Source organism: Haliotis cracherodii, unplaced genomic scaffold (genome assembly GCF_022045235.1).
Source record: "Haliotis cracherodii isolate W230 unplaced genomic scaffold, xgHalCrac1.p SCAF_15, whole genome shotgun sequence".
In the NCBI taxonomy this organism is placed as follows: Eukaryota; Metazoa; Mollusca; class Gastropoda; order Lepetellida; family Haliotidae; genus Haliotis; species Haliotis cracherodii.
This window is the reverse complement of record NW_027266270.1, coordinates 28,550,283-28,564,266: the sequence shown is the minus strand read 5'-3', so window position 1 is coordinate 28,564,266 and position 13,984 is coordinate 28,550,283. Positions and strand designations below refer to the sequence as shown.

General features: G+C 39.5%; 1 protein-coding gene across 16 annotated transcripts in view; it reads right to left on the bottom strand.

The window, feature by feature from the left end:
* LOC139462460 (cytosolic carboxypeptidase 2-like) overlaps window positions 1-13,984 on the bottom strand; it is a 104,506-nt gene that overhangs the window by 40,068 nt on the left and 50,454 nt on the right. For 11 of the 16 annotated variants that reach the window (XM_071244194.1, XM_071244193.1, XM_071244208.1 and 8 more), the window contains 7 exons: window positions 13,479-13,604; window positions 9,241-9,365; window positions 6,182-6,248; window positions 5,709-5,732; window positions 1,822-1,908; window positions 975-1,028; window positions 241-285 (listed from right to left, as the gene is read on the bottom strand). In XM_071244194.1, the coding sequence (XP_071100295.1) occupies window positions 241-285; window positions 975-1,028; window positions 1,822-1,908; window positions 5,709-5,732; window positions 6,182-6,248; window positions 9,241-9,365; window positions 13,479-13,604 (528 nt within the window). The remainder of the gene's footprint in view (window positions 1-240; window positions 286-974; window positions 1,029-1,821; window positions 1,909-5,708; window positions 5,733-6,181; window positions 6,249-9,240; window positions 9,366-13,478; window positions 13,605-13,984) is intronic. The other 5 variants (XM_071244196.1, XM_071244209.1, XM_071244195.1 and 2 more) reach the window with 4 other exon arrangements.

Sequence of the window (13,984 nt, the reverse complement as noted above, 5' to 3'; positions counted from 1 at the left end):
TTAGTATTTTTCAAAACTTGTGTATTACACTGTAACATTTTCAATTTGAGGGAGTTATAAAACTAAAAATCAATGCATTAACGATTTTACAACCATTCAGTTCCTGTACTTGATTGACGGTGAAATTGGCAACTCACAACGGCCTGTACAGAACTTGACAGTGAGAAAGACACAGCAACATGGGAAGTCAACTAGATCTAGCATGGCGTGTTCATCACCATGACAACTGTAGCAACTCACTGGCGATATAGTTCTGTTAGTGGACAGATTCGACACTCTATGCTTCTAGCGGAAATGACAGAAAATGAAATCAAGACACATTATCTCTAAAGCAGTCAAACTTTTTATTTTTTGTACTACAGTAAAAAATCAAATGAAATTTTAACTTAAGATATATAAAATGTAACAATTTAAATTAGAAACGAAGCACCCACGTTTCATTCAAAACAGAATAAAACACAGAAAGTTAGGATAAATAATGTAAGTCCATTTATTTCAGATTTTGGATTTATCTTTATATTTTGTACAGCAAAGATTGAGTCTGGCAGCAGTCAACATTTCAAGCAAAAATTATTTTGAAAGACCAAAACCAATAAATGAAAGAATCATTCTCAAAGATTCAAACCAAAAATACGAAACAGTTTCAGCACCAAAGTCACCCAAAATATAAAAAATACGACAATTAAGCCATTGCTTTTTGAACAAGAATTCCACTGACATGCAGAAAAGCAAAGAGAAACAACTATGTCAAAACCTTGAACTAATAACCAGGCAAAATTATCCATTGAGTTACATTTACTCCAAAGAAAAGAAATTGACAAATTATTTTTTAAGATTATTAAAGTTATTTATTAGCACAAGGCACTTTACACTTTGAAAAACAATGTGTTTATGTTACCCAGTAAATGGAAACAGTCAAATTAATATCAAATGAAAAACATTAAGTATTGAAGTTTAATCTTTAAGCAGCTCACCTTGTCCTGTTTTCCGTGAGGATGGCTGCTGACAGGCTTCTTCTCTGGGGGTTCCTGTAGTACACACACTGCAGGTGAATCTTATACAACACTGCTTTAAACACTATTACTGTTATATCCCAACACTGGTATAGGTTATGTGTGAGCCTCAAGTAACACCGATTTTAGAAGTTTAAAACTTACATGAAATGCACAGGTACTGATATTGCTTTGACAAACCAAGAATCTTAATCAGGGCCAATATGGCATTCTAACACACAATCAGGGGATCCTGGCACAGAAACTAACCACTTGGCCATCTATGACCCCTTGGTTTGTTGTGTGGTTGACTGACATCAGTGTGTTAGCTTAATTTGGGTGGTGAGGTGAGATGCGGTTAACGTAGTGTTAAAGATTATTGCACTGATATAGCAACGTACATGCACATGTGTGGATGGCTGCTTGTGCTAGTTCGGACTAATGCCAGCTAGCCCAGTAAGATATCATGCCGTAGTTTAACATGGATACCCCACTCAGACACCACATTCTGACACTGAGCTGTTCAATCCTTGTTTTATCCCCTTATCGCTAGCACATCATAACAACAAGTACCATCTTATAACAACTTTTGACATAATGAGGCAAGGAGATCAGCTTAATTTGTGAAGAAAAAAACCAAAGTCATGCAGATGTGTAACACTGTGTTAAAACTTGCTCTTCAAATCATAATCCAGTAGCTTCATGAACTTGATTCTAGGTTCATCAGATCATAATATGCCTATAGGACACAATGGTGTTTCTACACAACTGGGTCACCCATGTCCCTGAACCCTCGAATGTATAGAACGCGAGAGAAGGCTATACTTACAGTTATTGGTTTCTCAGGTTTGGGAGGCTCTTTATCAAGCTGTTTGTCTCTCTCCTTCCTCGACTTCAGCTTCTTCTTCTTCTTGGGCTTAAGAATAAACTCATCCATGTTTATTTCTATACCATTTCTAATACTAACTTTTCCATCAGGTAAAACAACAGAACAAGTGCAACAATAACAAATATCCTTATCACTCTTCATAATATAGAGTCACAGAAGCATCACGTTAAAATGTACAACAAAATTACTTAAAAGGGTGCATACTGTCACTTCTCACTATAATACATGCCAATCCATGCACGAAAGCTTAAAATCAGCATATCTTCTTAAAACCATGTGATACATTTATATTACAGGATAATATAATTTTACTTTAATTGAAATGTTTTTCACTCGTGTCACCAACCCTGTCATTACTAAACTGCCTGTGCGTACAAAGCACAAAAGAATAAAAAAATAAAAGAATTGGTTCTCAGGCAATGACTTTTGAAAATATAGTGCGGGCGAGCGATGTTTTTTTGTTGTTGTGCATGTTCAAACTAGTATGTAACCAAATAAACAGTTGTGTACCATCAACCTGGGCAAGGGCCTCCCTACATCAATAAGCATACAAACTCCTATTGTCGCCATGACCATAACAGGAGATGCGCAGAAAAGCAGTGCACATGTAAAAGGAAGCAACTGCATGCTATAATGGATCGCATTGTTTTTAAGTATTAGGATTTGTTTTGTTTTGAAAATGGAAATAAAAACGAAACATGCGGCAGACTTCTTGATGATGCGGGCGGTGCCTGTAAACCAAGACTATTACTTTTTTTAGCCTTATGAAGAGCAGCCCTACACAAACTTGAACCAGATCCTGGTATATATGGAGCAAGACAGCAGTCTGCCTACACAAACCCAGATCTTGTGTTGGTATTCCTTACATCATCCTTGATAATCCAGTGTATTATTTCCCCTTTCTACTATGATAAACATCCTAGACCCATAAGCTTTGTTTCAGAAGTAACATCACCACCTCAATGTCTGCCATCTAGCACAGAATATTTGTCTCCCTTGAGCTTGTAATCAACAACCAATCAAACTCACTCTTCTGAAAATCATGGCTCTGTACGAAAAAGAGCTAGACATATTATATCGAACGTTGAGACTGTTATATATGATTATTTGGCTTGAAAGACAAGGGAGAAAACTCCTCATGCTACAAGCCATTCACAGATGCGTTAGAGTACTGGGCCCTGTTCCACAAAGCGATATCAGTACTACAACGGTCGTAAGGCTATGTTCAAGTATGGGGGTACGATCACTAAGCGCTAAGATCGCTTTGTGGAACTGGCCCAGTACTCTAAAAAACAATTTCTCAAAGCGGTTGTAGCGCAACGATTATCGTAAGTCTATGTTGTAATATTGCAGCTCATTTTAATCGCAAAAGAACAGTGTACTATTATTGAAAGGCTACTTTAAGCATCGTGTCATTTGTACTGCATTAACTAGGCTCAAAACGAAGCAATGATGGCGAATGGGCCCAGGTGTTCATCATAAGAATGGGGAAATAATTACATACTGGATAATCAACGATGGCTGTTTATCATTTCAGTTCAGTAAGTTTGCAGTGGTCTGGCATCTGATTAATCTTGCTAGGTGTTAGGCTAACTCCTCTACTTGCAGTTAGCTCTATGTGCAGCACAAAATGCATATAGGACACAGTTGCAGTCAGTCACACACCTCAATGTTGTCATAGCAACAAACAGTAACACTACAAATATGTATATTTATGGATAGCACCATGAAAGTTGAGATAAGAAAATGTAACCAGTAAAGTTAATTGTGCAGATAAATAATACAGATATATCTTGTATGGGCAGGTAGACTTATGAACTGTAGAGGTCATAAACATACAAGAAGCGTCACAACTACAGATCTACTGCAAGTCTCACCCACAGCTACAGTTCTACCGCAAGTCTCACCCACAGCTACAGATCTACCGCAAGTCTCACCCCAAGCTACATATCTACCATAAATCTTCCCCACAGCTACAGGTCTACCACAAGTTTCACCCACAGCTACATATATACCTCAAGTCTCACCCCAAGCTACAGTTCTACTGCAAGTCTCATCCACAGCTACAGATCTACCGCAAGTCTCACCCACAGCTACAGTTGTACCGCAAGACTCACCCACAGCTACAGATCTACCTCAAGTCTCACCCACAGCTACAGCTGTACTGCAAGACTCACCCACAGCTACAGATCTACCTCAAGTCTCACCCACAGCTACAGTTGTACCGCAAGACTCACCCACAGCTACAGATCTACCTCAAGTCTCACCCACAGCTACAGATCTACCTCAAGTCTCACCCACAGCTACAGTTGTCCCGCAAGACTCACCCATAGCTACATATCTACCACAAGTCTCACCCACAGCTACATATCTACCACAAGTCTCACCCCAAGCTACATTACGTACATATCTACCATAAATCCTCCCCACAGCTACAGGTCTAACATATATCTCACCAACAACTGTAGCTCTACCAAATCTCCCCCACAGCAATTGTTATAGCACATATCTCACCAACAGCTACAGTTTTTCCAACGTCTCAGTACTACCACAACCACACCTACAATTACAGTTCTGCCATGTCATACCCAAAACCGTACTTCTATCACAAGTCTCCCCACCCATAGCCATGATTCAAATACAGGGTCCACTTTAAATACCTCTTTATGGTACATGCTTATCATTTTATCTGAAGCTTTATCTACTGGAAACAACCAATATAGTTATACAGACACAGCAAACAGGTGCAACAGCAGCAAACTGTATCTACCACCGCGGTGTGATTGAAACAACTGCAGAGGCCACGCCCACTGTTGCCACACTTGGGCAGGTGAAAGTGATGGGACTTCCCGCGACTCTGTCAATAGCGTCAACACATGCTCTCAATAACCAGGACCCACAACCAATAACATCCAATATTAATGTCATATTGCCATGATATCAGATACATTGTTCTGAAAGCTTTGCTTACTAGTATCATGAGCTTAGATATTTCCAAGCTGATAAGAAAGTTCCGCGGACATGACCTCTATTGAAGAGGTATCACGTTGCAGAAAAAGTCATACCTAAATGATGGTACAATCTAGATACTACACTGAAATAAAATAGCCATTATATCCACTAAAATCAAATAGCCATTATTTTAAATAGGAGGAAAGAGTCGAGTTTGGTTTAAGCCCCAAAGTTACAAAGGACACAGACATTTACCACTTAGTAAGCTCCACTATGAATGATTGCTGGTAAGCCAAGGTTCACAACTGGGGAGAATCTGGGATTCAAACCCATGACCAGTGGATCCTGGCATCAAAGGGACACAACTCTGTGACACCTTAGACAACTCATCTTCTGGAGGCAAGAGCGTCCACTAGCCTTTCTATCAAAGTCTTGTTTCCACCCAGGCCACATCAAGCCCACTTTTCTATGCTCAATATGATTGGACTAATGCACATATCGATAGTCCAATCAGACAACGTTTCACAAAATCCAAGACTGGTACACCTTCATATAAAAGAGATTTACCGCTGCCTGTCTTTGTTGACACGTCAAGCCTAGAAAAGAGACCTTGATGTGGCAAGGGTAGGAACTAGGCTTTGATATAGGCTAGTGGACACACGCCTCGGGAAGATGCAGACAACTGGGAAACCATTTCAATCTATTAAATGTCTCCTATGTTTTATACAACTCTCGTCATCTCACAAGCATTCTACCTGTTAAACATGTTAATGATCTGTTGAAGCAAACAGATACATTTCTACCAGATATTAATCTAAGACAAAACTTCAGAAATTCTAAACCCTTATAAATATGTTTACGACAAGAAAACATACTACTGCTTCTAGCTCTTTCTTCATCTGGAAATTAAAAAAAACAACATCACATACAATAAATTCCGACGCTGATATAAATACCTAAAGTGTTTCTAGAAGCCAGGGTTTTCACTGTCCTTGTAGTGTCAGTATAGGAAAGCCCAAAGTAGTACAGGTTGTCAAGGGTTACACCTGTAGTGAAACCCACCAGCAGGGTTGTGGTATAACAGCCCAAAGGTTAAAAAATCAGGTCAAAGGTTCAGTATGAAAAGGCACTTTTTGACCAACTGGAAATGTCCAATTTAAAAGTTACTGAAAACCTTTAAATATTTGAAACTTATCAGACACTGGCAATATGTTTCTTACATTTGGAAGTTTTTTACTTCTGACATGGTCAAGTATCTCTACATATAGGAATCCTGGACGACTGGTAATTGTGTAATTTTTTTGGACTCTCATGGCCAACTCTGCTCTGCTAAGTTCTGTGTACTTACTCTGGCTGCAGCAAACTGGAGGTGTACCGGAGGGCCATCGGACACAGAACTGTCGGAACCACCATCACTGAAACAGAGCCACCATCACTGAAACATACACAACGCTGTACACACCAGAACCACCATCACTGAAACATACACAACCCTGTACACACCAGAACCACCATCACTGAAACATACACAACCCTGTACACACCAGAGCCTACATCACTGAAACAGAACCACCATCACTGAAACATACACAAGCCTGTACACACCAGAACTGACATCACTGAAACAGAACTACCATCACTGAAAAAACACAACCCTGTACACACCAGAACACCATCACTGAAAAAAACACAACCCTGTACACACCAGAACCACCATCACTGAAACATAAACAAGCCTGTACACACCAGAACCACTATCACTAAAATATACATAACCCTGTACACACCAGAACCACCATCACTGAAACATACACAACCCTGTACACACCAGAACCACCATCACTGACACAGAACCACTATCACTGAAACATACACAACCCTGTACACACCATAACACCATCGCTGAAACATACACAACCCTGTATACACCATAACACCATCGCTGAAACATACACAACCCTGTACACACCAGAACCACCATCACTGACACAGAACCACTATCACTGAAACATACACAACCCTGTACTCACCATAACACCATCACTGAAACATACACAACCCTGTACACACCATAACACCATCGCTGAAACATACACAACCCTGTACACACCAGAACCACCATCACTGAAACATACACAACCCTGTACACACCAGAACCACCATCACTGAAACATACACAACACTGTACACACCAGAACCACCATCACTGACACAGAACCACCATCACTAAAACATACACAACCCTGTACACACCATAACACCATCGCTGAAACATACACAACCCTGTACACACCAGAACCACCATCACTGACACAGAACCACCATCATTAAAACATACACAACCCTGTACACACCAGAACCACCATCACTGAAACATACACAAGCCCGTACACACCAGAACCACCATCACTGAAACATACACAAGCCTGTACACACCAGAACCACTATCACTGAAACATACACAACCCTGTACACAACAGAACCACTATCACTGAAACATACACAACACTGTACACATCAGAACCACCATCACTGAAACATACACAACCCTGTACACACCAGAACCACTATCACTGAAACATACACAAGCCTGTACACACCAGAACCACCATCACTGAAACATACACAAGCCTGTACACACCAGAACCACCATCACTGAAACATACACAAGCCTGTACACAAAAAACACCATCATTAAAATATACACAACCCTGTACACACCACAACCACTATCACTAAAATATACATAACCCTGTACACACCAGAACCACCATCACTGAAACATACACAACCCTGTACACACCAGAACCACTATCACTGAAACATACACAAGCCTGTACACACCAGAACCACCATCACTGAAACATACACAACACTGTACACACCAGAACCACTATCACTGAAACATACACAAGCCTGTACACACCAGAACCACCATCACTGAAACATACACAACGCTGTACACACCAGAACCACCATCACTGAAACATACACAAGCCTGTACACACCAGAACCACCATCACTGAAACATACACAAGCCTGTACACACCAGAACCACCATCACTGAAACATACACAAGCCTGTACACAACAGAACCACCATCACTGAAACATACACAAGCCTGTACACAAAAAACACCATCATTAAAATATACACAACCCTGTACACACCACAACCACTATCACTAAAATATACATAACCCTGTACACACCAGAACCACCATCACTGAAACATACACAACGCTGTACACACCAGAACCACCATCACTGAAACATACACAACCCTGTACACACCAGAACCACCATCACTGACACAGAACCACCATCACTGAAACATACACAACCCTGTACACACCAGAACCACCATCACTAGTAGTCAAGCATATGAGCAACAAACCATGCTATTAGTGCACAATGACACACAATTGGCCAGGCCACACATTTGAACCATCTGATCCTCATTAGTCAGCTCTAATACAAGAATAAAAGTGTAACCACATAGATTACTATACAGGCTGTCCTACCTCCTCTGTGTTGTAAAACCTCATTTAGGGCATGATGGTCATAAAATATAACATCAAAGATGCCTCTAGATCTGCTCTGAAGCCAATACTAAACAAATACCAGTAGAAATTTTCAAACTGGAATTAAAATTTTCCAATGCATGCTTTTATAACTAATTTATTGGTTTGGTTGACGTGACTTGAATTTTACTGATAACAGGACCAATAAAGAGGATCAATGATGCTTTAGTACTTTTTTTACACTTTTGCATTTGTTCGTTGTTTAAAGCCGCACTCAGAAATATTCCAGCCATATGATGGCGGTGTGTAGACAATTGAATTTAGACCAGACAATCCAGTGATTTACATCATGAGCATTGACCTACACAAATGGGATAAGATGACATGCATCAACCAAGTCAGTGAGCCTGACCAGCCGATCCTGTTAGTTGCATTGTCATCTGTCATGGCAAGCCTGGGTTGCTGAAGACCTACTCTAACCTGGATCTTCTCCGGTTGCTATTGCATTTAATATGTTGAATGCAATGTTAAAATATCTCCTAATTTAAGAAAATAAATAATTTCTCAAAAATTTCCAAATTTTGAAAAAAATATTTCTATATTTTTCCAATTTACCTGTCAAGGTCACTTAGTTTTGAATCATAGATAAATCCCTGAACCCGTCAGATGGAATCAGCAAAACAAAATAGTAAGATTCTTTGCTCATGTTACTAACCACTGGACAATTTAATCAAGCGATTATTTTTTAAAAAATGTTCCTAACAAATAATATTTTGATCATCAGTTTTAAACCAACGGAAAGCCTCTACTTCCTGACCACTGATGAAATCTCAGGGCATGTGTCAATATTCAAGCTAATGGCTACATTTTAGCCAGTGTTTTACCTTGATTCCATGTCTGAGGAGAAGTCTGAGAGATCCACATCTCCAGGAGTGAGTCCCTCCTTCTCCATCTTTGTCATGATCTCCAATCTCAGTCTCTCCTCCAAGTCAAGAAGAATGTTGCCACACTGAAAAATACATCATCAGCTTCAGGCTCCAAAGTGCACAACAAAGGGACTAATTGTGTGATTGATTATGTTTGTGACAAGCCAGTAGCTGGTGTCAATTGTTATTTTCTTCTAGCAATAATGAACTTAATGAACAGAAAAGAAATCGAATTGCTCATGGTATATATATTATATATCTATGGTAGCAGATTGTTTTTTCCTACAAAATAAGAACAACCACTATGATACAAGAACTAATTTCAAAATATCATTTTTTAATCAATTCAAATCTTAAATAAAGGCATTCATCAAAAGATGAGACACTACAATCACTGTAAATATCATCACTTTCACCTTACTATAATACAGTAAACACAGAATTATCATGCTCAGCGTATTACAAATTCAGATAACGTGAGGATGCAGTGAAAATGTCTACCGGTCAGCCAAGGTAATGTGATGGGGCAAACTGCCATTATAGGACAATGAACAAAAGCAAATCATTATTTCTGATAACTTAATGCCTTCATATTTTAGCATATCAGGAAACAGGATATGAAAACAGGAATACGTAAACAAAATCCATTCTTTATCAAATTTAAATGATTAACCAATAGATGCAGCCACAACATTCTGTCTACAAATAATGCACACGTGCAAATATATATATATATAAGACTCAGAATTATGGTGATCTCAAATCCTATAAGTTGGTGTAATTCTTGTCCAAAATATATAAAACTTCATGTCCATAGGATTAGAAACATCCAGCTATATCCCAGTTGCCTGTCTATACTTGAGTCTGGATCAGACAAACCAGAGGTTGATAATATGAGCAACGTCCCAGGTTTTTGGGGCACAATGACACAAGTCACAGAGTCCTGGCCATCCAATACAGTTGCCTCTTACAACCAGCAACAGAATGGTGGGGATGACTTGGTTGAGTGCAATGTGTGAATCATTGGACATAATATCGATCACTGGATTGTCTAGTCCAGACTTGATTATTTACAGCCCACCATCATAAAGCTGGAATATTGCTGAGTGCGGTGATAAATAACAAACTCAAATAAAAAATAATCTGTGGACAATTTGATACAAGGTACATATCTGAGAATCTACCATGAATCTGAGGCTCACCATGGATCTGAGTCTTACATATAAATGATAGGATAAAAATGATACATTGAAATAATAAGTGACAAAGATGAAGATGTAAGATGAAATACAAGTAATCTAAATGTCAATTTTCTTCAGTTGTTACTGAGATACAATCCCACAGGTAATTCAAACAAAAATGAAAAGGGTCTCACAAATTCATTACATATTATTACTATTTACATATATAATAAATAATGAGTTGAGTGTATCATAAATGATAGGAATACTTTCAGATTTTAGTTGTTGTTGTTTAACACCGCACTCAGCAATATTCCAGCTATGATGACAGTGGTGTATACAATAATTGAGCATGGACAAGACAATCCAGCGATTGACATCATTAACATTGATCAACGAAATTGGGATATGATCACATGCATCATTAAAGTCAGCTAGCCTTACCGCCCCATCCCGTGTTACGACAAGCATGGGTTGCTAAATGCCAAGTCTAACCCTGATCTTCATAGTCCCCTATCAGAAGACTTGAGTGGTATAGCATAGAATACAGAATACATGTGTTTGTGGAAAATTATGTGATATTATATATTTTGATAGTACATACCAGGTATGTAGCATGCATTGTGAACAGCTGGAGTGAGTGAGTGAGTATGGTCTTATGCCGATTTTAGCAATATTCCAGCAATACCACAGTGGGGGACACCAGAAATGGGCTTCACACATTGTACATACATTATCTTGAAAATGATCATGCTTCAGAATAATTCTAGATAATTTCAAAACTAAATTTTTAAAAGTATGTGAAATCAGAGATATATTTCATTTTTCATCACTGGTAGTTTCAAATCCACTGCACCTTTCTCTGGAGACAGCCTCATCTTAAGACAACATATTACTGTTTCAAAGTAGAGATAATTTATGGATAGCATACTGTTACAAGTTTTAAATGTTTGATGTTTCAAAATGTTTGTTTGATTGTTTAAAGTGTCCCCCATGTATTACATTTCATAATAATTACCATAATAATAATTAGAGACAGATCCAGATATGTTTTTGCCCCTGATACATATTGCATCACAAGCTAACAGTGTCAGCACAATGCAAGTTGTTTTTAACATGGGGACAACATACCTAACTGAATCATAAAGTCATACAATTCATTCCATGCAGAAAGGTGTTTTTCATGGCTTAGAAATGAGACAAAAATTTGAAATGAATCCAGGTGTATGTAATTTGAAATGAGGTATGCAGAAATTGGGAAAATAATTGTGTCAAGTGATTTAGGAGGTGAAGGAGGAAGACAGCAAGAAAGACTTACTATTACCATTAATATCATGTTATAACTCCTCGCATTCAATGGTACAGATGAAAATAAATGCCATGATATTGTTAGACACAATGAAACAATATCAGATATCAGGAATATCCGTTGGGGTAAATATGGACTTGAGTGTGTCTCAAAACGACTAGAGTAACCAACATGCCGCACTTGGCATCAACGAAATCATAAAAAATCTAAATACAATACCATTTCTCTTCCATGTTACACATATGTTAGTGAAGAGAATATTGGAGTTTTCTCTCCTGGTCGAGTGCTCGAGTCCACCAAACCCTGACCCCGAAGACCCCTGGTCAGGTACTCATGTCCACCTAACTTTGACCCAGAAGACCCCTGGTCGGGATCTCATGTCCACCTAGCTCTGACCCCGAAGACCCCTGGTCGGGTACTCCTGTCCACCTAACTCTGACCCCGAAGACCCCTGGTTTGGATCTCATGTCCACCTAGCTCTGACCCTGAAGACCCCTGGTCGGGTACTCCTGTCCACCTTACTCTGACCCTGAAGACCTGTGGTTGGGTACTCCTGTCCACCTAACTCTGACCCCAAAGACCCCTGGTCGGGTACTCCTGTCCACCTAACTCTGACCCCAAAGACCCCTGGTCGGGTACTCCTGTCCACCTAACTCTGACCCCGAAGACCCCTGGTCGGGTACTCCCGTCCACCTAACTCTGACCCCAAAGACTCCTGGATGGGTACTCGTGTCCACCTAACTCTGACCCTGAAGACCCCTGGTCGGGTACTCCTGTCCACCAAACCCTGAGCCTGAAGACCCCTGGTCGGGTACTCAAGTCCACATAGCCCTGACCCCGAAGACCCGTCAGAGCCCTACTGTGACAGTATCAAGGATATTACAGCTGAAAATGAGTGTTTGTGGACACTCAATCCCTACGAATCATTTATGCAGATACTGTGACCATCCAACCAACAGGCCATTTCTTACCCAAGATTCTTACTGGGGAATAGGGAGTTACAATATTACATACCACTGGCCATATCTCAGCCACATTGGGGCAAGTTCATTGGGAACAATTTCATGAAGATGAATAACATGAACATGATGATAACACAATATTACATGTGAAAATATTCCACAGTGCACACATCTGCAGTGTGAATAAGCTGATGTACATGGTTTATACATACAACAAATACTTCTGGGGACCTGTCATCTAGGGGTTGAGATTTACCAATGTGTCTCCTTCATCTGCAACCTTCCCGATTGACATACTTGATCACTATTTCAAACATCTCCACTTCCCCCTACCCAACAACATATAATAAATGACAAGTCCCTAAGGAAGGCACATTTTCTCACAAGACAGACTGATAAAAGATAAGCAAGAAATTCATCTTTCTAACATATACTAGATATTGAGAAAACTCTATTACTATCTTCGAAGAAGGATAAATTCCATTCTGATAATATTTGTTTGGAGTCTCAAAAGATGTATGAAAGGGTTTACAAAGTGATATATGCACGCACACACACACGCGCACGAACGCACATACACCCAAACATTACAATTAATGGGTACACTTTTCATTCAATCTTCGTCATTCATCATAACATGCAGCCACATTAATGTCAAAAGATGATGCAAAAAAATGTCAACATTTTCAGCACCAACACTGCAAGCCACTGGAGGCTACTTGAGATTCTGTGAAAGGCACCTACTTTGGTATTGTCAGGATCACAGAAGTCCAGCAGAGTATCACAGAAATGGTAGCCCATAGACTCATAGTCAGCCATGGTGAAATGGAAGCCTTTCTTCTTGCCCATTGTAGAGCCAGCAAATGTTGCCTGAAAAAAAACAAGTTAAGAGTTAAAATTACCCGGTACTGTAGAGTGAAGAAATTCATGTTTGTGGTCTAGTCACTGGGTGTGTTGTGATACATATACACTCACCTCAGGATGGGAACCATATCATGATACATATATCCCACTATGATAATCTATGATGGAGTGTGTAAATATCAAAACCCTAAAAAATGCTTATCAATCTTTCATTCCATTATTACAGAATATAGAAAACAATAAATCCAATGAGTGCCATCAAACAAGTCACTGAGCCTGACCACCAGATCTATTAAGTCACCTCTTACAACCTGCATAGGTTGCAGAGAGCAATTGTAACCTGGAATCCCCAGTTGAGTTGCCTGTTACAGGTTGCTAAAGGGTGC